Source organism: Littorina saxatilis, linkage group LG9 (genome assembly GCF_037325665.1).
Source record: "Littorina saxatilis isolate snail1 linkage group LG9, US_GU_Lsax_2.0, whole genome shotgun sequence".
In the NCBI taxonomy this organism is placed as follows: Eukaryota; Metazoa; Mollusca; class Gastropoda; order Littorinimorpha; family Littorinidae; genus Littorina; species Littorina saxatilis.
This window is the reverse complement of record NC_090253.1, coordinates 22,661,518-22,689,429: the sequence shown is the minus strand read 5'-3', so window position 1 is coordinate 22,689,429 and position 27,912 is coordinate 22,661,518. Positions and strand designations below refer to the sequence as shown.

The 27,912-nt window shown below is 41.6% G+C and overlaps 1 protein-coding gene across 1 annotated transcript in view; it reads right to left on the bottom strand.

Annotated features, from left to right (window-relative positions):
• LOC138975615 (TNF receptor-associated factor 4-like) overlaps positions 1-25,774 on the bottom strand; it is a 75,217-nt gene extending 49,443 nt beyond the window's left edge. The window contains exon 1 of the mRNA XM_070348342.1: positions 25,416-25,774. Coding sequence (XP_070204443.1) covers positions 25,416-25,558 — 143 coding nt within the window. The 5' untranslated portion in view covers positions 25,559-25,774. The remainder of the gene's footprint in view (positions 1-25,415) is intronic.
• Between the last annotated feature and the right edge of the window lie 2,138 nt (positions 25,775-27,912).

Genomic DNA, 27,912 nt, shown 5'->3' with positions numbered 1-27,912 from the left:
TGGATATGTTGTGAAGGATGGTGGTGAGAGAATGAGGGTGTTTGGTTTAAACAATGTTTATTCATATTTACATGTTCAGCAAATGTACATCGACATAAGGTGAAGACAACAACAAGCCTACGAGGGTCTTTGTGTTGTGGAAGTTAATTCTTTGTGTGTGTGACGTGTGTGTGACGTGTGTGTGTGTGTGTATGTGTGTGTGTGAGTGTGTGTGTGTGTGAGACTGAGAGAGAGAGAGAGAGAGAAGATGTGAGAGAGAGAGAGAGAGAGAGAGAGTGTGCGTTCGTGCCAGGGTCGTGTGTGTGTCGATAGGTAGGACTGTTTCTGTGTGGTGTCACCCAAAACCACCAATAAGCCAACAGCACAATGTCAACTAAATCAAATAAACCCCACAAAGCAAAATGACTCTCTTGTTGATTGTTCACTTCTGCAATTCACTTCAAAACGTGCACATCATGGAGCAAGTCTGACACAACAAAAGACAACATCAGGATCTTTTTTCTGCACCCGCAAAAAGCACACACTTCAAAGCTCTGTGGCCATTTCGCCACAAGGCGCCAGATCCCTTGAAGTAGGAAACGAATCGTGCGGGAGAAGTCCTCAGCAATCAAGACGACCAGGATGTGCTTAACTTGATCACGTGCTGCTTTCAAGCAGTAGAATGTCGTTTATAAATAAATTATGAAGGGGACATAAAACCGTGTGGCGAATGAATGCTTCGTTGTCAACAATTTAAGGACCTCTGGCTTCAATAGTTAATTCTGCTGCAATGTTTGCTCTCTAAACGGCTCTAACAATGACACTATAAAACAACAAAAAAGTGTTGGCTCTTTTTTTCAACATTGAGACAAAACATGTCCTTTGTCCCATTTCAAAAGAACACAACTGGCCACTGTCTTTCATTCTTTGACGTTTCCAGGCAATAATTGAACTCTGTAGGCCTTTGACGTTTCCAAACACACAAAACCTGAACTCTTGAGGCCCTGCATTGCCCTCTGCATGCGGCTAAAAAAAATCGTTCTTAAACAGAAGCTGCTGCCACTCTTTAGGCACAAAAGGCGATAGCAAGGTCTCTTTCTCCATGTTCAGTGAGAACCAGCTTTGCACCAATATCGTATGGATTAACACCTGACTTGTGTTGACGAAGAGCTTAGTATAGCGGTAAAAGAACAAGGTGTTTTCCACGGGGAGCGTGTGTGTTCTTTGCCGAGAGAAAACTGCAGCAGGTGCTTCGTTCTCACCGAAATCGTTTAAAACCCGAGCTACCTCTTTCTTTGTCTCACATAAACAAACACACACGCACACATAAACACACACGCACACATGCACATAAATGCGCACACACACACACACACACACAAACACACACACACACACTCACACACCAACACACAAACACACACAGCCCTTCACTCCCCCCCTTGTGCACACAAACTCTGTCCAGTAACACCCCCACGCCCACCCCACCCCTCGTTGCAACAGAACCACACAATATCCTCGTCCAAACGATCTATTCTGCAACCTCAAACCTCTCAACATCCCGTATGTCAAAAGCCATTCCGCTCAAGTGAGAAGCCTGACTGGTATCATATTGACAAACAAATCTACCTGCCTACAGCGATTCGTCCAACCCCAGTGAAAGCTGCTTTCCTTCCTTCCATATTGAACCAAAGACGGTTTGATCAATACAAAACTGCGGTATGCGGAATCTCTGCAGAAAAGGGTAAGGCAATCGTACGATACTCTTGTGTGCAAACTGGATGTTAGAATGAGACAGAAGACGAGAGATATTCCTTTCCATCCCCACGTCCCATATTACCACCTCCTCCCCAGGAAAACGAAAATCGATATCACGAAACTGAATCTTCAGTTGTGAACAGAAAGAGACATACTGTCACTCTCGTTGAAATGTCAAACATAGACCGTAATGTAGCACGATACAAAGTGACCTTTCAGAAAATCAGGATTGGTTACAAAAACAAAACCAAAAAAATTCTACACTGAACATAATGGTAAAGGGATGGCTACACAAAAAGAAACATTCACCCCAAAATGGCCTCTTAAAATAATCCTAACGTGTACAAACAATTAAGTCTAACTATGTCACGACAATGACACTATTAGCAAAAAAAATTTATCATCTGAAAAGTTACATTAATTATTAAATAGAAATGTCCTGGGTACATCGGCACGACCCATCCTACGTTTTAACCCGAACTCAACACGTCAGTACCCGCAGAACGTAATTCGAATACGTCCCAACGATACAAATGAACGCGAATTGACCACCTCGGATGACTGCAGTAAAATGTGTCCATTCCCAGCGATGCAATATAAACCGATCAATTATGCACGAAAGCCCTAGCTCATAAAACAAGCGGCATGCATGTCCGATACCTACAACTATACACCGTCCGTCAATTTAGACTTACATGCGAATTACATTGGCTTTACGGCAACACCTCGGTTCACACAAGGTCGCTTTGAATAGCGAACAGCTCCCAAGACGCTAAACGGAATTACACCTATACCACAGAGACCTATACTACAACCGTACCGCCTTTTTTGTTTGGCAGCAACTTCAAAGGAAGTGAACCGAGGTGTTAAAAGCCAAGCGTAAACTTCACGCCTCAGAAGCCAACATTCAAGGTCTTTGAGCAAACCGTTACGGCCAGAGGTCTGTCAAGAAAATCGTTACGGAGAAAAAGACGGTTGTTGTCTGCACTAGACCTGTCAGGGTGTCACAAAATCGTCTTTGTGCGGAACATGTCCGGAATGCAAGGGATTTAATGCACACGAGCGCTTGAAAGGGGACGCTATAAGTTGACAGCCAACAGGCTTTGCGCAATATCGAACAGATGGGTCTGGAAGGTAAAAGATGGAGAGGATGGGGGGGGGGGGGTGGTGCGCACCACAGAGACACTGAATGCACAACAGAAAAAGAGATGGGGTTAGAGAGAGAGATAGGAGGGCAGAATGATACGAGACGGACAGACACACAGATAGACAGACAGTCACACACACAGACAGGCAGACAGACAGACAGACAAAGACAGAGAAAGATGGACAGACAGGCAGACAGAGACAGGGAGAAGCAAAGTCTGTCCGAAGAAAACGTATATATCATAAAAAGGATCCAATGTTTTGTTTAGATTGTAAGGCTAATGTAAGATTAAATGTCTCCCATTCGTACATGTACCACGTAACAAAGACCCCCCACGACGTTTTGAGTTTCATTCGAAACGGCAATTAATCTTTAATTCGAACTGTTCTACAAAACATCTATGGAGTGACAGCTAACTCCAGCTGTGCTACAACATAAGTTACAAAGAAACACAGAAAATAGCCGTAACAGAACACCTTTCTAGCACGGGAATAGAAACATAAACCTGAATTCAGCCAGAAATTCCAGAACAACCTAAAAGCCTTTATTGGTCTGTAACGACATTGCTCCAATTTCTGCAATGTGATACTGACATAGCACAGACGCGGGCAACTAAGATCTTAAAGCCTTCTGTCAAAACTCCTTATTGTTACCGGAAAACAGGTTTATTGACTGCCTGTGAAATGGGAATAAGCTTTCTGCAAACTCTGCATGATAATACACGTAACATTAACCGTCAGACAATCCGCATTTATTTTCCGATATTTCAACCTGTTGGAACCACACGAGAGACGTTTATCACAATCACAGCATGTTGTCTAAGTCTCAACCATTATGAGGAGGTTGATTATTGGCAGAACATTGCTGGACGTTCATTGACAGAGACGTCAGCCTGTTAGAATCACAGAGACGTTAATCACAAATCAAAAACAGAATCATTCTGTCTTCCATGTTTTCTCATACACCATTTCCTTCCATACGCAAACACTCTAAACCATTACCACAGAAACACAAATGATTCTTCTTTGGTCGGCTTTGCAAAGCAACGAACTGCTTGTATAAGATTTCAAGACTGGTACTTACTTTTCAGACACCGCGTAGCAATGATCAGAAAGAAAGACACACAGAAAGAAATACTGACTTTATTTGACTTCCGCTTATCAACTTGCATCTAGGATATTATCCTTAATAGACATGGGGATGATTACCGTCCTTCGTTAACTGTCATTAACAGAGCACCAGGGCAGGCTTACAATTAACAATACGTAAGGCCATTCTATAATGGTTGCGAGTACGGTGAGCATAGTCACTTTAAGTGCGATACCGCCGTAAATATACGCAGTTTATCACTCACTTATAATTCCGAAACCACCAGACAAAGACGGGTTCATCTACAATGATATCGATGGGCGAGGTCTCTTCGGGTACATTTGTATCGCGATCACGCAGGGGGTCCATTGCTATCATATTTCATGGGGTTAGTCAAATAGTTCCGTTCATCAATAGATCGGCGACCGAATAATGCAGTCAAGTACTTATCTTGAACTGTAGGTAAAGTCTACACTGTCAACCGATCCGCTGACAGGTTTGAACAAGTAGTTCAAATGACGAGGTTTAAATTCCGGAGATGCTTTTCTTTCATGGCATTGTAACTGTGAAGTGTTTGTTTGAACGCTAAGGTTAGGTTTTCTTTATTCCTCTGCCTGTGCAAATCGTCAGTGTATTGTAGTAAAACTATTTGTCTTGAAGGGCTGTGCCACTAATACCATCTTATGAAACAAAAACTACACACATGCGAAACATTTCCGAAACATGCTTTCAAACGTACCGAGAAATACATTGTGCTTCAACAGATGGTTGTGCCTTGCCAAAGCTAAAAAAAAAAAAAAAATCTCCACATTCATCAAAAAGGGGGGGGGGGGGGGGGGGGGATATTAAAAAGGTCAGCCTGGCTGGGGGTCTATATCGATGGTTCGTCGAGTGTTCAGCAATGACACTTTGATGAGACAGCGCACAGAGAACAGCGGCGATACAGTTGAACCCCGTTAAGACCACCCATTTCAAGACTTCTCCGCTTTTAAGACTTTGGTTTGTCATATGTTCTGTTCATAATCTATGTTAATTTATCTCAATTTTAAAGATTCTCTCCTTTGTAAGACCTGATTTTCTCAATTGTTTTAATGTCTTAATATGAGGGTTCCACAGTATACACAATCTTGTAAACAGCTAATGGGGATCTGTCGACGACTGGATTTGAGGACGGTGATAACACGTACAATCCGGCATACCAACCGAGTCACAGTCACAGGTAGGTGTGAGTGCTTACCTGTTGATCCCTGACCTCGTGTGTAAAACAACCTTGATTATACTGTATACACCCGAGAAGTTTGATGTATTCAACCCTCGCCGCTTTGTTCAGCAGGGGTGTATAAGCTGTTAGCAAGGGTGTACGTGCGTGGAGGGTGGGGGTGGAGAGAAATAGGGCGGGGTGGGGTGAAGACGAAACAGTCATGGCGGTTATCATGAAAGTTTCAACAACAACAAAACAAAAAACAAAACAGAACAAAAACAAGACAAAAACAACAACATCGAACAAACAAGGAAACGTAAAAAATGATGTCAAATTTAACATTTACATGTCAAAGACAAACTGAGAGACAAATACATCAATATAAGAGGTTAAAAAATTTTTTTACAAATAAAAAGCTTACAAAACATTACTGCTGACACAACAAACTTGGAATTTTGAATGTGAACACAAACAGCCCTCGTGAATTCTTTCGGCACCCCTGTAACTTTTGCAATCAGCAATATACGAGAAATATAACAACGCACAGCATTAGTGTTTGGTTGAATCATATGAAGCGTTTCGGTATAAAGATGCAACACAAGGGAATTAATGCCCCTTTAAACTACCTTTTCTAAACGAGTGATCATGCATAAGTGGTGAAGATTAACTGCTCTCATGGCAGAGTGTTACGAAGCATCTATTGTGGTCTGTTCCCAGCTAATGTGGCGTGCTATTTTCTGAGTTCGATTTTTGTGCTGCAGATGTTATGCAAAAGCGATCAATTTACTTTAATTGAAGGGGGAGACATTGATCCGCCTGTCAGTTCAAAGGTGAACGCGTGACGGCAATTCATGCACAATTAATGATTTGCTGTAAAGCTTAGATGCTGAATTTCCATATACATCGCTAATAACTCGACCTAAGTAGAACATTCTACTTAAGTAGATGGACTGACATTATCATAATCTCCCGTCGAAACCATTAATATTGTTAATGTTACGATCAGCATACAAAATCCACACAGTCACACACACATAAAAGGCCGCCGCCGCCGCCGCCGCCGCCGCCGCCTCCTCCTCCTCCCCCTCCTCCTCATCATCATCATCATCATCATCACCATCACCATCACCATCACCATCACCATCACCATCATCATCATCATCATCATCATCGTCGTCGTCGTCGCCGTCGTCGACGTTGTCACTTCTCTCGATTATCACATTCATACGCTAAGTCAGTCGTACTCGGGTGTGTGTGCACTCATACGTTCATAATTACACTTTGACACAGACAATAATTACGGCAAAACGTCCGGTGATCACAGGGAACTGCACATGCCGCGCCCAAAAGGTCACCTTGATAACGTGATTGCTACACTGATCATTGGAAACATCTTCAACACGATCTCAATCCATATTATCGTCCTCACCATCACCGGATACCGTCACCGGATAAACTCAGCAGGCCATGTTTTTCAAGTGACATCTAGATAAGATTACTCTTTGTCGGAACAGACCAAAGTCAGGCGACCGGTGAGCAAGAAGCCACAGGGCCTATAATGATATGAAAGAATGGGCTCAATAGGCATTAAAACAAAACTTCAGCTAAATATGTTGAAAAGGCTCAATATTTGGAATATGCAAAAAGTATAACCTGGTGGGATCTGCCGATTAATACTAAATTGGTTGGGTCTTCAACTCTGAATAGATCATAATGGTCACAGCTTCGACAACGGTCAACGCACATACGCACGCACGCACGCACGCATGCACACACACACACACACACACACACACACACACACACACACACACACACTCGCACCTGTCGGCGGTTCGTTGAAAGACTGATACCCATCAAAACATCAGTTGTGTTGACTGGCAAACTGATTTCGTAATTTCCAGGTAAAGTGTTCCCCACCCTCGAAAATTAGTCGGTTCAGAAAGAGATGCCGAGAGAGATGGCCGCAGTTCTGTGAAGAAGAACCAAGCTCCTATACAACTTCAACACACAATCAGAGACATACAATTCTCTCCATGTCTCCGATATACAATGGACGATAGTCGTGGTTGAAGTCTTGACCACACACGCGTCAATTCAACCGACGAAGTTAAACGGTGTACTGTTAACAAGATGGACAGCGGAGATTCTGCGCTCATCACCTTTTGTCAAATCTCTAAAAGGACCAGCCGAACATTAACAATGACGGGGTGACTGTGATCGGCAAAGGCTGATAAAACCTACCCCCCCTGAGGGGTGTAAACCCAAGACAAGATCGTACAGTAGAACCTCCCGTTTAAGACCCGCTTATCTAAAACTGCCCCCTTTTATTTCAAACAACCTTACTTTTTCACAGATTCGGTACACAAGATCTATCAATTTACGTCACATTTGGACTCCCTCCTTTTTAAGACATGTTGTGTTAAAGATTTTGGGAGGTCGTTTTTGTTTCAGTGTTGGTTTAAACACAATTTTATTTAAAACTAGATGATTACCCGCTTCGCCGGGTACCGGCTTCGCCGGGAAGAAGTAGAGCCGAATACCAGGCTGCGCACGAAGGAAAGGAGATAAACGCGCAAAACACTGGAGACCTTCTAAAAATAGTAACGTGCAGTGACCTTCTAAAAATAGTAAGCGTAGTAACGGGAATATGGATTGACGCCACACGGAGGAAGGGAGATAATCGCGGCTGAAAACACTGGAGAAGATAAGGAAGAGTTACTGGTAGTGGATCCAGACCAAAAAAACACAAAATCGGTTCAGCGCGCACAGCGCTGCGCGCTGAGAGCACGTGTTGAAATATCTCATCGATGAGGTTGTGTCCGGGGTGTAGCTGAATACGGTGTCCAAATTTGAAAAAGATCCACCGAGAACTTTGGCCGTGCATCGCGAACAGACAGACAGACAGACAGACAGACACTAGTCGTATATATATATATAGATACATGACATGAAACAATTGACAAAAATGCAGCTAGGACACGAACTCAAGCAAATGCTTATTTGACGTGACCATAACAATGCTAAGTTACACAAGTTTTCATGATGGTGGACAACACAATTATTAACCAGAAGAACAAAATGTAGGAGGGGGGTATGGGTAACTTAATCAAAACAGGAGGATCTACAGAGAAAAAAACAAAACAAAAAAAATGAAAAAGAAAAATAATAAAAAAATAGAATTAAAAAAATTAAAAAAAATTAAAAAATAAAATAATGGAGGTCTTAAAGAGGGGAGGTGTGTAGATTGTTGGGGGGGGGGGGGGGGGGGCTCACCACTGAGCTGCATATATAGATATTACTCAGTGGGTTCCACTGTATATATTCACTTTCTTTTTCGTCGTGTTCCTCACTTTAGTTCTCGATGTGACATAGCCGAGCTAATTGTGTTCGCGCATGTCGTAACCCTCCATCAGATAGCGGAAGGAAGGTCAAAAGTATGCACTGGGGTAAAAGGCTCCGCACCTTTGCGAAGCTTTGTCAACACTTGAGTCCGCCTTCGCTGCTCTAAAATTGGAATGCTGCCCCGTTCAAAGCCTCGACGAAACTGAGTGTTCGAAGTGTATGAGAGTTGAACGAGCGTCGAATAGCTTTGACATAAGACTCTCATGTCCGAGATGTAGGATAAGATTGAATACATTTTGTATACATGTCATGATTGTAACCTTTGTTAAAATAAACTTATGTTTAAACCAAGATTGAATACATAGAACGCTATTTAACTTCAAATTAAGGAGCGAGTGAGTGGGCGAATGAGAAAATTATTTTGTTTTAATTCATAAGTTAATATACCTTTTCTGTTTGTTTGAAATGATTTATCGATAGTAACTGTGCTGATATTATTTATTTAATTATTCATTCATGTTACAATTTACATGAAGGACACCCAGACAGGAACGACAAACAGATTGATGTCAAATAAAGCATTCAATCAGTTTCCACATACACACACAAAACAGTCTAACACAAAAGATGAAACTCAAAAGACCGCCTAAAGACAACACCAGTGCCTTACAAGAAGATCTCTGTTCGAAGCCACCGCTCATGCAATGCTAATCTCATCATAGCTCCTCAAATTTCAGAACAAGATCGTACCTGCGCTTCTCATATCCCAAATCTTTTCTTTCTTTTACAGATGAGATTTTACGGCTATTGTGGAGAGTAGACCGAGGGTGGTAGTATATCTCTTGAAACCACTAAACGACCCATGCGACAACGGAGGTTAAGATTTCATGACCGTGTCCTAGCTCCCTATCCTACGGTAGTGACCATTACACATTAACAATGGGCTCGCCGCCTGTATGGTTTATGGATTAAGGCCGTATTCGCTGGCCGTAGTCTGTTTTTTGGTTGTGTTTAGTGCAAAGTGTTTGGTGGCGGTATACATGCTGGGGGTCAGGTTCTGTGTTAATTGATTAAGAAGATTACGTAGAACAGTATTGTTGTTGTTGCTACACTGAAAAATAACGCATTTAAAGGGAAGAAAGACAGAAAGAAAAACAATCAACAAAGAAGAACAACGCATCAACTTTCAAATGAAAAGAAAGAAAGCACGTACAGTAATATGAAACTGCATCCGATTTTGGCTCTTCTTCACAGAACTACCATCCCACTCAGACAGACAGACAGACAGACAGACAGACAGACAGACAGACAGACAGACAGACACACACACACACACACACACACACACACACACACACACACACACACACACACACACAGAAAACCTAATGAAACACCGCAAGACTGGGACTAGATCATGAAAGGCAGCGGTACACGATTTCTTCAAAATCGATAAACCCACACAGAGAATCATCATCACAGCAACCCATCAAAGACTATCTGATACCGGGCATCCCATGTCGGGTGTTGTCCAGGTATGTATATCTTTCTGAATGAGCTGCGATATCTACCCTGACATAATGCAATGCCATGATTCGGGGATTAGCGGTATTCCTAGTTTGACACTGTTGTCTGTTTGTGTTTGGACAGAGTCGGTGTAAAATACCTGATACATAGGGATATTTTATGACGATACACTATCGTAGGTTACGCATAGTGCTGTAGCTGCTGATACTATAAATTCCAACACCAGCAACACAAACGACCTAGCTGTATACATTTCTGATTACGCTAAATTTAGAACGTTTTGTCATGTACATGGATCAGATTCTGTTCACACAAACATGTTACGCCTTTCATACACTACTTGTGCCTTTTGTCCCAATTTGTGCTAAAGAGTTTCTTTATATTTAACATTAAATTACGTCAAATACACACGAATTAAATCTACTTAAAATCAGATAAAGCAGGAAGAGAAATGAATTCGTTTCAATGCAGTTGACGTATTCGTTACCCTTAATCGCTATTTCGACGGAATTAATAAACACTTAAATCCTGCATGAGAAATATTCCAAGCATTTTGAAGCCTCGTCTTTTCAGTTCGTGAGAAAATCTCCAGTACAGAGTTTTCTTTTCTGTCTATTTCTATAGGATTTCCAATCAAAATATTTCCAATAAGTCTATTTATAACTGTTTTTGAATACAACTTTACCAGGATTTTTATCGGCCAAAATATTCGGACTTGTTTTTTTTATCCAAGCGGAGCGCGGGCGAAGCCCGCGCGTAGCGAGGTAGTTTTTTTTTTCATCTCCCAGCACTGAAAATTTTTTTGCCAAGTGGTGTCTGTCTGTGAACATTGTTCTAGAATTCATCTTTTAGCACAATATTAGCGACACTGTTTGGACAATTCTATTAAAATTAGGCGTACAAACTGATTTTGTTTCGGGGAATCCTCTCAGAGGATCAGAATTTTCATATAATATCATCGGAAGCTGTTACAACGGGAAAATGTGAAACTTTTGTCACTTTTTAACATGGAATTTCATCTTTGAGCGTTTCAAGCGGACTTTAATAAAATAGTTATTTGCGAATTAAGCAGCGGAAGACACTCACCGGTTCAACATGTGTATGGTCATTAAACCTCAAAACATTTCAGTAAGTGGTTTAGACAAACACCTCCGACATGTGAGGGTGACTGGTTTGTAGCTGAAGAGTTTTTTTCTAAAGTGTGTTCTAAATACAAATGACGTACTGGTAATGATGTAATGAGTTGTTCTAATCTTGTTCTTGGAACTCTTGCTGTTCCAAGCTTGTTCTTAGCAAGTCTTGGTGACGAGAACAAAGACTATCAATGAAATCTTTAGAAATAACCTCTGACAACGACGACGATGACGACGACGACGACGATAACAACAACAACAACAAATGACATCGACGACGACGACAACAACAACAACAACAACAACAAAAACAACAACACGAGAACAACAACAATCACGACAACGAACATGACAACAACAACACCAACAACTACGACGACAACTACAACGACTGGGTTATGATGACATCACCAATGATTTATCAAATGTTCAGTGTCAAGGCTGTTAAAAAATCGTTAAATCCTATTTCTTCACTGATTCTTATGAAATTTTAAAGGTAGGTTTGTTGTCCCCAACTTATTTTCACTCCATACTTTTCCAGAAGAAAAACATAATTTTGGCAGTTAAAAACCGTTAAATTTCAATTCTTCACCGATATTTATGAAATTTTGTGGGTAGGTTCGTTGTCCCCAACTGATTTTCACTCTATACTTTTCCAGAAGAAAGACATAATTTTGGCAGTTAAAAAACGTTAAATTTCAATTCTTCACCTATCTTTATGAAATTTAGTGGGTGGGTCCGTTGTCCCAAACTGAATTTTAAGACATACTTTTCCAGACAAAAAACCTTATTTTTGGCAGTTAAAAACCGTTAAATCTCAATTCTTCATCGATATTTATGACATTTTGTGGGTAGGTTCGTTGTCCCCAACTGATTTTCACTCCATACTTTTCCAGAAGAAAAACATAATTTTGGCAGTTAAAAACAGTTACATTTAAATTTTCACCTATCTTTATGAAATTTAGTGGGTGGGTCCGTTGTCCCAAACTGAATTTCAAGACAAACTATTCCAGTCAAAAAAACTTATTTTTGGCAGTTAAAAACCGTTAAGTCTCAATTCTACACCGATATTTATGACATTTTGTGGGTAGGTTTGTTGTCAGATTTGACATGATGGCAGAATTGAAAGTGTGAGATATCCTGATGTTTCACAATTTATGCTGCATAATTCAGCCCCATAGGCGCTTGAATTTTAGGTGGAGTTGGGTTTTTTTTCAGCCCAAACCAGTAACCCCCACATGGTTTTCATGTCCCTTTCTGAGAGACTTCAAGAAGTTTCAATTTGACGTCATGATTAGCCTGCCGCATTAGCAAGTATGAAAACACGTCATCGATGACACATTTTAAGACAGAGAGAGAGAGAGAGAGAGAGAGAGAGAGAGAATCATGTACACACAGATGGACGACTTCGCTTGGGGTATGTACTGCCCGGCAGTACACATCTACTTTATTATTAATGTATTGGTCCTTCATTCGTCGTGTATTGTGGTTGGTTTACTACTCGTAAACAGCGAGTTTGAACTTTGTTCTCATATTTACTTTTTTTTTAGATTGTATTGTTTATAGATTGATGGATTAATTGATTGACTGGTCGATTGGTTGATTGGTCGATTGGTTATTGATTGATTGACTGATTATAATGTATTTGTTCATCTGGAAAGCGGTACTAATGTAGACCGCGGTTACAAGCCGGTGTACCATTAAAAGCTCTTCAAGAATACTGAAAATGCGCGTCAGAAAAAAAAAGAGTAGTACGTTTTCCCCTTGTCGTTCAAGTGAGTAATACGATTCCCATTAGCTTGGTAAAGTAAACCCACATTCGCCTGCACCAGCGAATTCAAAATAAAATCGAACTGCCATTCAGTTCCTGTTGGCCATGACACCTCACAGGTTAAAAAGGTGTTGACACAGGCAGGAAAGTCCGTCCCCTTCCACCTCTGGGATTAGCGCAGCGAGGTCTTACTTAATCGCTTCACGGCAGGTACTTGCACGCACAACTTAACCTGAGGCGTAGCCTGTGCGCGTGTGCATCCATTTTCACCTCCACGAAGATCGCGACTACTAAACCTAATGGAGTTGTTCACACACACACACACACACACACAAGCCTCAATTTGAGTGACAATCCAATTCCATGCACTCTGCGTTAGCATTTTTGGTCACTTCGCGTGTTTTGATGCACTGGCGAAAAATCAGTGTCACATTGAATGAGTAGCCCCCGTGGACCTCATTAGTGGGAGGAGGTGGGGGGGGGGGGACGAGGAAGGGTATGGGGGGTCATGCTATCCGGTACATTGGTAATACCTGTGATTTACCCGAGTGTGATGAAAAGTGACAGGGATGGGACCGGACAGTGACACTTGACGGGTGGACCATTTCACAGGTATCGACGTGAGATGTGAAAAGAGGATGTATGCTACCTGCACAATCAGGGCCTGACACTTGGCTGCTTATTGTGAAGCCTTTACGTGTGAATGACAACTTGGCTCCGTTTCCTTGTCAACTTCGTTATGCGACTGACTGCCGGAAGAAATTTGCACCTGTTATTATAATCCAGGTCATGTGCGCGAACAGACACATACTAACAGACAGACAATGTCCTCCTTCCACAAGCACATTTTGTTGACCTGAGTTGTACACAGAAAAAAAACCTTGAATCACTTGGACTTTCTTCCCTTGACGCGTTATTACTGTTTCTTGCTGAAACTTCTTGTCACGACCCCCCCCCCCCCCCACCCCCCCTCAACCCCACCCAAATGACCTGCAGAAATAAACATCTCTCTCTCTCTTTCACCCCTCTCTCTCTCTCTCTCCCTCTCTCTCTCTCTCCCTCTCTCTCTCTCCCTCCCTCTCTCTCTCTCTCTCCCTCTCTCTCTCTGCCCCTCTCTCTCTCTCTCACGGGCGGGGACGTAGCTCAGTTGGTTGCGCGCTGGCTTTGTAGCCAGTTGGTCGCTATCAGCGTGGGTTCGATCCCCACGTTCGGCGAGAGATTTATTTCTCGGAGTCAACTTTGTGCAGACTCTCTTCGGTGTCCGAACACCCCCGTGTGCACACATGCGCACGAAAAAGATCCCACGTTCACAGCGAAAGTCTCAGGGCTTGGAAAACACGAAGACACGGATGCATTATCTCTCGTCTCCAATTATCATGATCGTATTTCGATACTTTGACGAGACAAACCCAATGCTGGTGTGTCGAAGAAGACAGCCACAGCGGGCTTGTTCGAATCAAAGTATCACACCATATCTTCAACGTATTACCAATACCTGTCCCAATATAGACCAGTTGGTCTAAGAGGACGTTAAACCCTAATACTCAGTCTCTCTCTCTCTCTCTCTCTCTCTCTCTCTCTCTCTCTCTCTCTCTCTCTCTCTCTCTCTCTCTCTCTCTCTCTCTCTCTTACTGATAAAGCACTTCACTGACCGTGTTGTCACGACAGACGACATGTATCAACAACTCAGTTGCAAAGAAGTAAACAAGCCAATCACCCCCCCCCCAAGTCATTTTATTCAGCACTTAATCAGCTCAACGAGACAGCGCTCATTGACACACAACCTGTCCCAATAACCGTACTTAACGATCAACCGAACAAAGTTTTCACAAGTTCAAGTTAAGCAGACTATCCTTAAAACCGCGACTGTCGGTAATACAACTACCTCTCTCAGTATTGCCCAAATGCCACAGAGACTTTAGGCGACACGTTAGCTCAAATGAAAAAGTTAAGTCGAAGGGAAGAAATAACAGGATCATAAATTTTCCCTTCATTATTTACAGCCCTTCTAATCGCACCTTTACACAGACGAAGTTACTTACTTTAAAGGCCACAAGTGCATTACATGATAAAACACAAGTTAGATGATAGGCTTGTGTTAAGGCGCCTTATTACTGCAGGCTGCGAAAATAAATATTGACTTAACTTGAAAAGCAAGACTGAGGTAGGGGTGTAATTTTGCACCAGCATAGAATAGATGGTATTTTTTCATGCTGTAAACAGATCCCGCTCCACGAAACACACAGCCGGAAAAATCCCAATGTTGCACAACTGGTAACTTAATGAAAATGCATGAGGAAAGGGATCAACGTTCCTGTGTGACAGCCTTTAACGGGTATCATCCTGTATCAACTTAAAATTATCCGGACGCACATACCTGAGAGACACGACATTTCCTCGTTTGCTTCGGTTATGGTCTTATGTGGCTTCTGTCAGTTTTTCGTCGGACTTGACTAAGGAATGAGGACAAATGCGCCAGTTATTTGTTTGTTTCCCTCTACAGATATTTTTATGGTGGCATTGATAATTGGTGGGTATTTACACACGGTACGAAAACGTGAGATGGACTTCCTGATAGAGGATACGATTTCACACGCACATGCACACGCACATGCACACACACACACACACACCACAGCAAGAGAGAGAGAGAGAGAGGAACGAGAGAGAGGAGGAGGAAGAGAGAGAGAGAGAGAGAGAGAGAGAGAGAGAGAGAGAGAGAGAGAGAGAGAGAGAGAGAGAGAAAAGAAGATGGAGGGACTGAGAGAGCTCTTTCTTTGACGTCAAATGCTTTGTCTCAAAGATAGCTTCTTTCATCAATACCAATAACAAGTAGTCAACAATTTCTGTAAATATTTACGCATTAAAAGCTAAAAATAGCTGTGGCACAAAGACAGGCTATTTTTAGATTCATTAAAAGAGATTCAAAGCATAATTATCCTTTTCCCTCTCATACATCATGTCTTCCTCCTTCAAAGTCCGTAACACTGGCTTCGCCTTTTGACTTGGAGAAATTACACGATCAACTACATGATTGCTGGTAAAGATAATAAATACACGCTTTTAATTACAAGCGCTTATAAGACTAGTTTCTGTTAAGTTAGTGTCATTCACTGAAAAGTCCAGGTAGTTTATCGTCCCTGATAGTTCGTGTGTGCTCACAATAATCCATTAGAAAGAAAACATGATAGGTATGCTATGTGTTTGAACTGAATAATCAGATCAGCTATATTTGTACGCCAGAAGTTAGTCAGATATGTAATGGTAGGTACTATTCGAATGTAATCGCTCGACTGGAAAATCTAACAACAAAAATTTAATTTCAAAAGCCGATAGAGTTGAAGATGACCACTAAGCCCCCCACACACACACACACACACACACACACACACACACCCTCCTCCCGCCGCTTTCCCCAACGCCTTCAATTCAACACTATAGATCCTCCTCCAAAGGTCTCCAAATAATCTACCGGTCCAACATGAAACAAAACTTTCACATCTCATCACCTTAAAGTAAACATGACCTTTCCCTCAGATAACCAGCCCTAACAATCTCAGTAAGCGGCCAAACACTGACTTACGGACAAGAACAATGATGAGGTCAGCCTCAGCAAACTGGTTGATAACATCAGCATCTCCCCGCCGTCAAACAAGGAAAAATATTGCGAGTACAACAACTGTTGAAGTACGGTTATCGTCTTTGTTTCTGAGATGGTCCACGATTACAAAGTTAACAATACCGCTGTTCTTTATACACGGACATTTCAACAAGACTTCCTCATCTATCATTCAGGCCAAGCAAATTTATCGTGATGGCGGTGGCGAGAAGGAAGCGGGACTCGAGGGGGGTGGGGGTGGTGCGTTAAACTGATTCAGCACCCGCAACAGCAACATCAGGACATCACTGGGAACATGATTATGTCACAATGTCTGTCCCACCTCGTTCCACATTTTCGAATCCTGCAAGAAGAAACAACACGTAAAATGTACTGTATTTATGCTTGTTTTACGAATGCAGCGAAGGAAGACGTACACTGTCCAAGAATTCCTGCGACACACAGAAGCTCAGTATATATATATCATACTTTTATACCGTACCGCATGCCGCTTCAACCTATATATTGGCCCCGGCCATGCACTTTGATGTAAGCTCCTGTGATTGCGCACAAGGATTCAAGTGTGACAGAAACAAATGCCTTTCCACTGACAGAGACATGCAACCTTGACATACAAAAACGACTCAGTCCCACTGGCTTAGTTAAAGCGGCCTATTCTTAGTACTCCGTCACGGCGGAGGGCTGACCGTGCACCCAAAAGCGGACTCAACCAAATGGGTATTTTTTGAAAGCTTGGGGCCTGCCGAACATAAAAATCGATGTTAACAAAAAATATTCAAGGGCGCACTTTCTCTTTTCAGTCAAAATTCAACTATACCCTGAAGAGTGATGCACGAGCATTTCAGACGCTTGCCTCTGAAAAAAGAAGTTCTCAGCCAAATTACGAACTCAAACTGGTACGTGTTACATATAAATGTGTTAGTTGGTATCTTTTGATTATCACAAAACAATTTGCGACTGCTTTGGCCGAGGATGCTGGTGACAGTATCATTATTATGAACCCCACCCTAAATCCAGGAAAGACGTCGTCCAAAATGTAGGTAAGTTTTGATTAAAAATAAATTCACACAAGACTAGTATTGTTGTTTGGCTTAAATGGATATATTTTCGTCAAGTATGATGTCTTTACATAATATCTGTAAAATATGAATGGATTTGAACCATATACTATGTCACTATGACCTTCCAATCTTCCTAACCCCCAGCCCAGTAAAGCGTGCGAGACGTTTCCTGAACAAATGTCGCTTTGTGGTGCGAGTTCAGTGTGACATGATTAGTTTCCACAACCCCATTTCTGACTTTCGAAGTTTATCTACATACATTTAGCAATGCACGAGCAAAATATGACAACTTAATGGTGCCTTTTGGTTTAATGCTATGGTAAAAAATCCTAGTGATAGTGTTTACAGCTTGAAACAAAACATAACAGAGGGGAATAGTCTTCCTCAATCTGGTTCAGAGCATAATGTATTTCTATTTTCAGAGGTAGCATTATTTCTGATAAGAGCTAGAGCCAATATAATGATGCTGAATATTTGAAAAATGAACTGTGTGACTCATCTGAGTTGCAGAAGAGCCTTCGTGATCGTCAGCGTAAGGCTGGCTGTCTTCAAGGCAATTCCTAGATGAACAACTTAACACTGCGTTCGATTATTCGCCCGTTTCTTAAGCTAGAGCTTTGAAACTTTACACGCGTCTAGGGCTACATGAACGCTTTACAATACATACAATATAGTTGACTCTCGCGTTATTTAAAAGTCACAACAAGGTCATTACCAGGCAAAAACGAGGGAAAACCGACGGAAAGTACCATTTTCTGCAACTGTTTGTTAGAAAAAGCTTTCAAATTCAATTATTTTTGGGGGATTAACGCATCTCTAGACATGACAATCATCCGATTATCAGACATCAATTGTGGAGGTCACGACAAGGTCATTACCAGGCAAAAACGAGGGAAAACCGAGGGAAAATACCATTTTCTGCAACTTGTGTGAAAGTAAAAGCTTTCAAACTCCATCTTCTTCTGGTATTGGCGCATCTCTAGGCATGACAATCATCTGATTAACAGTCCTCAATTTTCAAGGTCACAACCAGGTCATTACCAGATAGAACCGAGAGAAAACCGAGAAAAAATACCATTTTCTATAACTTTTTTGTAAGTAAGAGCTTATAAACTCCATCTTTTCTGGGATTAGCGCTGATTTCTATGACCCTGAAGTCCGAGGAAAGTTTTCTTGGCCCATGCCTAGTTTGAATGTCATGACAAGGTCAAGTTTACACGTTTTCTATTTGTGTTCGGCTATTTTCTAAGCTAAAGCTGTTGAGGCAGATTCATGACATCTTCCTTCGCCCACAGGGGCTCTAGGGGGTGGGCGGGGCTGGATGTAATATGGGTAGAAGAGAAGGGGAGAGAGAAGAAAAAGTCAATGTTAAGGTGTTCATCTACCGATAGCCTTGCGGTCTGCAAGCCTGACTGAGGATCACACCGGCTGTCCTGGCACTCAGACGAGTCATAAAGTTGATATATTTTCCGTCGTTTTACCCAGTAATGACCTTGTTGTGTGACCTTTAAATATTACGAGAGTCAACAATATTTGTTTCATGTCTTATAATGCCTTGACGTGTGTAAAATCCCATCCTTGTCATGACCTTCAAACATTGCATGGGTCAAGAAAACTTTCCAAAGACTTCAGGGTCATTGAAATCAGCGCTAATCCCAGAAGAAGATGGAGTTTATAAGCTCTTACTTACAAAAAAGTTGCAGAAAATGGTATTTTCCCTCGGTTTTCCATCGGTTTTATCTGGTAATGACCTTGTTGTGACCTTGAAAATTGAGGACTGTTAATCAGATGATTGCCATGTCTAGAGATGCGCCAATACCAGAAGAAGATGGAGTTTGAAAGCATTTACTTACACACAAGTTGCAGAAAATGGTATTTTCCCTCGGTTTTCCCCGGTAATGACCTTGTCGTGACCTCCACAATTCCTGACTGTTAATCAGATGATTGTCATGTCTAGAGATGCGCTAATCCCAGGAAACAATTGAATTTGAAAGTTCATTCTTACAAACAGTTGCAGAAAATGGTACTTTCCCTCGGTTTTTCTTTGGTTTTACCTGGTGATGACCTTGTTGTGTGACCTTTAAATATTACGAGAGTCAACAATATTTGCGTTATGTCTCATAAATCCCAAGACGTGTGTAAAGTTGTAATTAAGCTTTAGCTTTGAAAATAGCTGACGTCCAGAAAGTATTTTATTTGACCGTAAAAGATATTCCCAAATAGAAAACGTGTAAATTTGACCTTGTCATGACCTTCAAAGTAGGCATGGGTCAAGAAAACTTTCCTCGGACTTCAGGGTCATTGAAATCAGCGCTAATCCCAGAAGAAGATGGAGTTTATAAGCTCTTACTTACAAAAAAGTTATAGAAAATGGTATTTTCCCTCGGTTTTCTCTCGGTTCTATCTGGTAATGACCTTGTTGTGACCTTGAAAATTGAGAACTGTTAATCAGATGATTGTCATGCCCAGAGATGCGCCAATACCAGAAGAAGATGGAGTTTGAAAGCTTTTACTTACACACAAGTTGCAGAAAATGGTATTTTCCCTCGGGTTTCCCTCGTTTTTACCCGGTAATGACCTTGTCGTGACCTCCATAATTGATGTCAGATAATCGGATGATTGTCATGTCTAGAGATGCGTTAATCCCAGGAAACAATTGAATTTGAAATCTTTTCTTGCAAACAGTTGCAGAAAATGGTACTTTCCGTCGGTTTTCCATCGTTTTTGCCTAGTAATGACCTTGTTGTGACCTTTAAATAACGCGAGAGTCATCTATATTTTACGTATTGTAAAGCGTACATGTAGCCCTAGACGCGTGTAAAGTCTCAAAGCTCTAGCTTAAGAAACGGGCGAATAATCGAACGCAGTGTTAAGTTGTTCATCTAGGAATTGCCTTGAAGACAGCCAGCCTTACGCTGACGAACACGAAGGCTCTCTTGCTACTCAGATGAGTCACAAAGTTCATGTTTCAAATATTCAGCATCATTATATTGACTCTAGCTCTTATCAGAAATAATGCTACCTCTGAAAATAGAAATACATTATGCTCTGAACCAGATTGAGGAAGACTATTCCCATCTGTTATGTTTTGTTTCAAGCTGTAAACACTATCACTAGCAATTTTACCATAGCATTAAACCAAAAGGCACCATTAAGTTGTCATATTTTGCTCGTGCATTGCTAAATGTATGTAGATAAACTTTGAAAGTCAGAAATGGGGTTCTGGAAACTAATCATGTCACACTGAACTCGCACCACAAAGCGACATTTGTTCAGGAAACGTCTCGCACGCTTTACTGGGCTGGGGGTTAGGAAGATTGGAAGGTCATAATGACATAGTATATGGTTCAAATCCATTCATATTTTACAGATATTATGTAAAGACATCATACTTGACGAAAATATATCCATTGAAGCCAAACAACAATACTAGTCTTGTGTGAATTTATTTTTAATCAAAACTTACCTACATTTTGGACGACGTCTTTCCTGGATTTAGGGTAGGGTTCATAATAATGATACTGTCACCAGCATCCTCGGCCAAAGCAGTCGCAAATTGTTTTGTGATAATCAAAAGATACCAACTAACACATTTATATGTAAAACGTACCAGTTTGAGTTCGTAATTTGGCTGAGAACTTCTTTTTTCAGAGGCAAGCGTCTGAAATGCTCGTGCATCACTCTTCAGGGTATAGTTGAATTTTGACTGAGAAGAGAAAGTGCGCCCTTGAATATTTCTTGTTAACATCGATTTTTATGTTTGGCAGGTCCCAAGCTTTCAAAAAATACCCATTTGGTTGAGTCCGCTTTTGGGTGCACGGTCAGCCCTCCGCCGTGACGGAGTATAGTGTCTTAGGTCATTACCTGAAAAAAGCACGACAGCTCGCGACAGGTACGCCGCTGTAACGAAAGTAGGTCTATTCATGTTTGTATAGTCGGATCAGTGAGAAAAGAAGTCACGTTTTTGAGGTTACCAGCTAAGTAGAGGAACTTGACTTTCCTACTGTCACGTTGTTCAACTCACAATAGGCAAAAAACACAGCGGCACAATTATCTTCATGTTCAATGCTGTTAAGTTGTGCTCTTTACTGTACTGTACTGTTACATCGTATCCTAAGGTCATAATGTCCAACGAAGATTAATTTATGTGCCTCTGGCGTGGGCCCAACGTGACAATAAACCATTGGCAGCTCGACCCTCGATCTGCTGTTCTGTGTTCACAATGTGCTCAGCTTTACTGCCCCTTAAACTATACGTTTACGTACACTCTAAGAGCCATAAAGCTACCTTCTTGCTCGGTTAATTTGTACCCCACCCCCCCCCCCCCATCACCTTGCCGTTAATTTTTGCTGCAGGAGTAAATTCAAACATGTCTTTTACAAAACTATAAGGCCTTTGATAATTTCATCTTTTATTACCTAGCTGTCTAAACCTACATAGGAATAAAATCACCTTGGGATCGGACATTGGTTTAACCGGATAACTCAATAGGTTTACTGGACGTGCTGATCTGCATGGTTTTACTGATGTTCTGTATTACCCCGCACCTCCCCGTGCAGTATGAATCCCATGGTTCAAAATGTAACAAATAAAAAAAATAAAAAAGTAATCTTACATTATGACAAATTCCCACAAGATGACAGCCCTCAAAAAGTCACTGCGATTTACGATCGACGCTCTAACATCCGGAGAGGTATTAAGATAAACGCGAGAACTTAGCAGGTGTTTGCACCAAACGGTTCCCACTCCTACGATAACATAACTAAGAACCATCCTGTACTCTACAGGAATCTTGAAAACTCTTAGGAATTCGACCTGAAACTGTCTGTTTAAGAGATAAGGCGTTCTATCTTGAGAACAACTTCTGTCTTATCCTGCAATTTTACCAAAACTCTTTTAGTGGTCGTTTTGATAACTTTTTATTATCATTTATTATCAACTTTGCTGATGCTTGGAAGTAACTTCACGACCCAACTGCCAGAATACACGCTCATATTCAAAACATTTAATGACAGTAAAAAGAAGTAATATATATGTGTGGCATTCTCGCAAGTCATCTTCGATGATACGTGCATCCATGTGTACATTTTAGTGATGCAGTATACAAAAAAGAGAACTTCAAATAATGAAACAGCAATACTGATTAGCCATAATATGAGTAATTAATTATAATCGCCGTGGACAGGTTGACTAAATCTGCTCCATAAAAACCAAAGATTGGCAAACCTTAACTAAAACATCCTGCTCTTTTCATCTGAGTAAGAGAAGACTGGGGGTAATGGGTTTGAAAACGTAATTAGCATGCTCTTTTCATTCTTTGGGGCGGAGAAGGGACGAGTTTAAACTGCACGCTTTGCCTTTTTTCTGTATCGTGTCTCAAAGTTAGGATTACAGATGAAAATCATAAAACCTACAGCTTGAGTGGCTTCACTTGAAATGCGAAGTGTCCGCGTTTCAATACTGAAATAAAATGTATATTATTCATTTAATTACTACTGATTTTATTATAATCACAAACGTGTCAGCAAAGCGTTCTGGGGAGCAGGATGCGTATAAACAAGTTTTGTTAAAAAACAGTATTTTACGCAAGTAATTGTGGTATTGAACTTTTTAAAGTTGTTTGCATATATGTCTCAAAGAGTTCAATTTATGAGCATTTTCCATTAAAAAAATACGGTTAATCCCCCCCACCGCAGTTTGCAAGTGGTCCCTTGCTGTCAATGACCGATGACCGCGACGTCAGCATTTTGAACCCAGCTGACCAGTTTGTTACCATTATTGATCGAATGGTACATCACCTGAATGACCAGTGAAGAGAAGTGTAAAACTGAATCTAGACCAACAAAAGGTATAATTTCTTGCACTGACCGAGAAGTGTTGTTTTCTAAGTGATTTACTAACTTATAATTCAAAGTTTCATCATTCTTGTTGCGTTTTAGCGTCTAAGTATTCAACAGAAAATTTGCCGTTGTGGTTTTTTTTGCAGAGGTTTTGTAACCTTTTTTTTCTTTATCCACTAATCATAATCTGATATAAATGTGAGTTCAACTAAATACATTCAACTAATCATAAGAGGGAAAACATCTTGTAGTTTCGTGCTCTAAACTCTTCCACGAGGTTTTCTAGTGCATGAACATTGTAGGTAAACACAGACTGCAGGTCTTCTCTTGTCGGTAAACTGACTACAGATGGGAGACCCTTGGGGAGGAAAGCGCAGTGCATACGGAAATAATTAAAGGGCAGCTGAGGGGGGTCGCCAAGGTTTAGCACCAGCAAAAAGGTCATGCAAAACTGAAAGAGAGATTCCGCAAAGTGCAAGTTTGGCCAAGTCTGTAACGAATTTGGTTTGTTTGTTTGCTTAACGCCCAGCCGACCACGAAGGGCCATATCAGGGCGGTGCTGCTTTGACATTTAACGTGCGCCACACACAAGACAGAAGTCGCAGCACAGGCTTCATGTCTCACCCAGTCACATTATTCTGACACCGGACCAACCAGTCCCAGCACTAACCCCATAATGCCAGACACTAGGCGGAGCAGCCACTAGATTGCCAATTTTAAAGTCTTAGGTATGACCGGCCGGCCGGGGTTCGAACCCACGACCTCCCGATCACGGAGCGGACGCCTTACCACTAGGCCAACCGGCCGTGCCGGTCTGTAACGAGGATAGTACAGAACTGTTATAGAGACGAGAGAGAGAGAGAGAGAGAGAGAGAGAGAGAGAGAGAGAGAGAGAGACTGAGAGAGAGAGAGAGAGATCGTTTATGTGTGTGTCAGTGTGTGCCATGTGCCGGTGTGTGTGGACGTGTGTGCGTAGTCTGTGTGTCTGTGCGTATCTGTGTGTCGCGTGTCACAGTGTGTGTGTGTGTGTGTGTGTGTGTGTGTGTGTGTGTGTGTGTGTGTGAGTGTGTGTGTTGTCAGTGTCTCCTTTGTGAATGTATTTCTATATATTTGCCCGCCAGTGTGTCTTTATGACTGTGTGTGTGCCGGCTCGTTTGCAAAAATAAATACAGAATCAAAAAGCAAGAAAGGTATGTTGTTGGAACGTTTGTTATTTGTATAAGAAATTAGAATAAATACAGAAAATCATAATCGAGGTAAAGTACTGTATAAGTGACCAGGCGATATGTGCACAATCATGTAATTTTCACTGAATCAGTTGCGTTTTGACTGCAAAATCATACTGACTGAGCACATCATTTGCGGCGTACTATCGTGCGGTAGCGGGACTTCACGTAAAGGTGTATCCCGTTAGCAACGTATATATCGGAAGCGGCAAGTGTTATGCACAGGCATTGTAACAATGTACACATGTACAGTCAGTAATTACTACCCTACGTTGCCAGTTTTTGATCGCATGGTCACAACTAGCAGCCACTCAAGTAGCCTGGAACGAACTCTTGACTATTACCTGCTGCTGCTGGCTCGCGGCAGTGCATGTTTTACCTGAGGCCTTGTCCGCCTTTCATCCATAAAACTCAATTATGTCAAGTAGAGCGGACACATAGACACCGGTGTACAACGACTCCAGTCAGGTGTATCTTATTTCCCCACACTGTCAACAGAACTCCTATTTTCTTTTCGAGGCCGAACCCATTCCTCAGTTACCGGCTGAAAGGTGTAAAACATGACTAACGCCTCCCACTACAACACACTTGCGTGACACTAAACGAAAGTTGAAAGGCTTGAGCAGTGGACGAACAATATCCCATGTGCAGTTGTGGACTTTCTGACATAGTTAGACATTGAGATAGTGACTACCTAAATGAAAAAAAATCTGGCTTACCTCAGCAGTTCTTGGAGGCAGATGTCGCAGAATCTATGTCCACAGGTTTTAATCTGAACAGGATCTCGCATCGGCAGACGACACACTGGACAGAGACATCGTCTGCGCGGTTTGTCAACAAACACAAAGCTGAAACCGGGCATTCCCCCTTTTTTGCACCCTCGGCTAAAAAAAAAATTCGCACGCAACACCTGGGCGACAAGTCTGCTCGCGACACTATTGATTCAGTCTCGTGGTGCTGTTTTTCCTCTTTCCTCCGACTTTTTCCTCCTTACTGAGCCAACTTTTCCGACACACTGAAACACGAACAACTTGTGACTCCACATGCGGGCAAGCAGACCGACAGCGAATGGAAGAAATTACCGTCTGCTACGGCTGTTGCGCGCGCATGCTGACGACATCTGGCGCGTGCCCTATTTACGGCCAAGCCGATTTCCCTGTCATGTGACTCAGGTATAGGACGGGTGGCTCTATATAGGTTATGCAACTGAACATAATTATACTGTGGGGAAAGGTAACGGGGAAAGTGATTACAATTATTTTGTTACTAGCAGTCAGGCCCGGCTTCGCCCGGGTGTTTCTGATCTTCCCTCTCTCTCAGAAACTTCTAGAATCTTATTCCAATGAGAATAAGCGATAGATGAAAGTGTGAGCTCATACATTTGGATTAAAAGGCTGGGACTGACAGTGTGAAAGCATCACCATCAACACACTCTTTTTGCTGAAAAATAACTTTTTGACTTGAGTTATCTCCTTTTCTTAGGAAAATTCTAGATACTTGAAAACCAGGTCTAACATCGACTCTATATATTCTGTAAAGACTGATCAGGCGTGCCTGCATTAGAAGAGAAGATACCTCCCTTCAATGTATACAAAGTAAGAGTTACCTCCCTTTGCTTCTAGAAATTTCCTGAACTGTCCGGTTAACTTTTCTTCTTCATTTCTTCTCCTCATAGGAGCGATAGAGAGTCTGTAATATCACTGGCATTATGTGCTTGCTACATGTGATCACCAGGCACTGAACTGGCCTTGCACAGCAGGGGGCAGGGTTAGTGTGTGTGTGTGGAGGGTGGGGGGTGGCGGCGGGATGATAGCGGGCGGGGGGTAACCCTTGAGAATTACATGGTATACTGGTTTGATGAGAGTTACCTCCCTTCCGTGGGTGACAAAGCATGACTTACCTCCCTTGTACTATGTAGACTGTATTGATAGATGGGGAGGGTCATTATCCGAGGAAGGAAACAATGTCTGGAGAAACTAAAACCCAGGTGCACATCTGCGGCACCTAGGGAGTGTGCATGCAAAATATCTTGTTCCTGCCTCTTGCCATCTCTGAGGTATGGCGACCACAGACACACAGACACACAGACACACAGACACACAGACAGACACTCTCTTTTATTATATGTATAGATAGATAGATGAATAGCTTGATTTATTTTCGTTTAATTAGAAGTGTTGTGTCTCATTATTACATATATATCTTTTTTGTCGTGTTTATTGCAATTTTTATTTATTTTATTCATGTAACCCTAGGTGTTTTTTTAAATAAATATTGACTTGACTTGACTTGACTTGACAGGAAGAAGGAATTTTATTTTTGCTGTGCGTTAATTTCTTGCGCTTCGTGTTCATCGTTTTGTTGTGATCTGAAGCTTGTGTAATTGTTTGGGAGTAAAAGACCCCATGAGCTAAAGCAAACGGCAATGCAAATTTTTCTTCCGTTCTTGACAATATACTTTGTTTTCTCAATAAACGATTTCTTTCTTCTTTTTTTCTTTCTTCTTTTTTTCTGTTTCGTGTATTGTTCTCTGATTTTGTCCCTTTTAGTCAGTTTTCCCCTTTGTTCTTGTTTTTTTTGTCCCTGTGTGCGCCCTGTGTGGAAGGGGGGGGAGGGGGGAGGGGGGGGGGGCTGGCCCTCGCTCACTGTTATCCAGTGTATCATGTGTACATTGTATTTGTATTACATGTACTTTAATTTTTTTTATTTTTCTTTAGTTTCTTATTCTTGTTTTATCTTTTTCTATATATTTATTTTTGCTTGTTGTTTTGTTATTTCGATTCTGTTTCATTTATGTTTTCCTGCGAGCTACAACCACAAAGTGACAAGGGTTCGGTAGAGAAGCTGGACTGAGTTGATCCAGGCAGGGATGCAATTTTCCGCCCCCCCCCCACACACACACACACACACACACACACACACAAACAAAAACTACAAGAACGACAGAGAAACAAATTCAACACTGTAAGGTTCACAAATAAAATTCTATCTTTTGAAAAAAAATCATATAATGGTTTTATTTACTTCAAACTTGTTACGCCGTAAAATGGGCAATTGTTTTTGCTGGTTTAGTAGGCCTGCACGTTTTGAGTTTCAGGCTTATTTCACAGGGGCAACTTGAGGGCACCCCGAAAAAAATTGACCCAACAAACATCCAACATTCGAACAAACTTCAGAATTCATGTAGCCCCATTTCAGCAACTTTTGCGTACCACA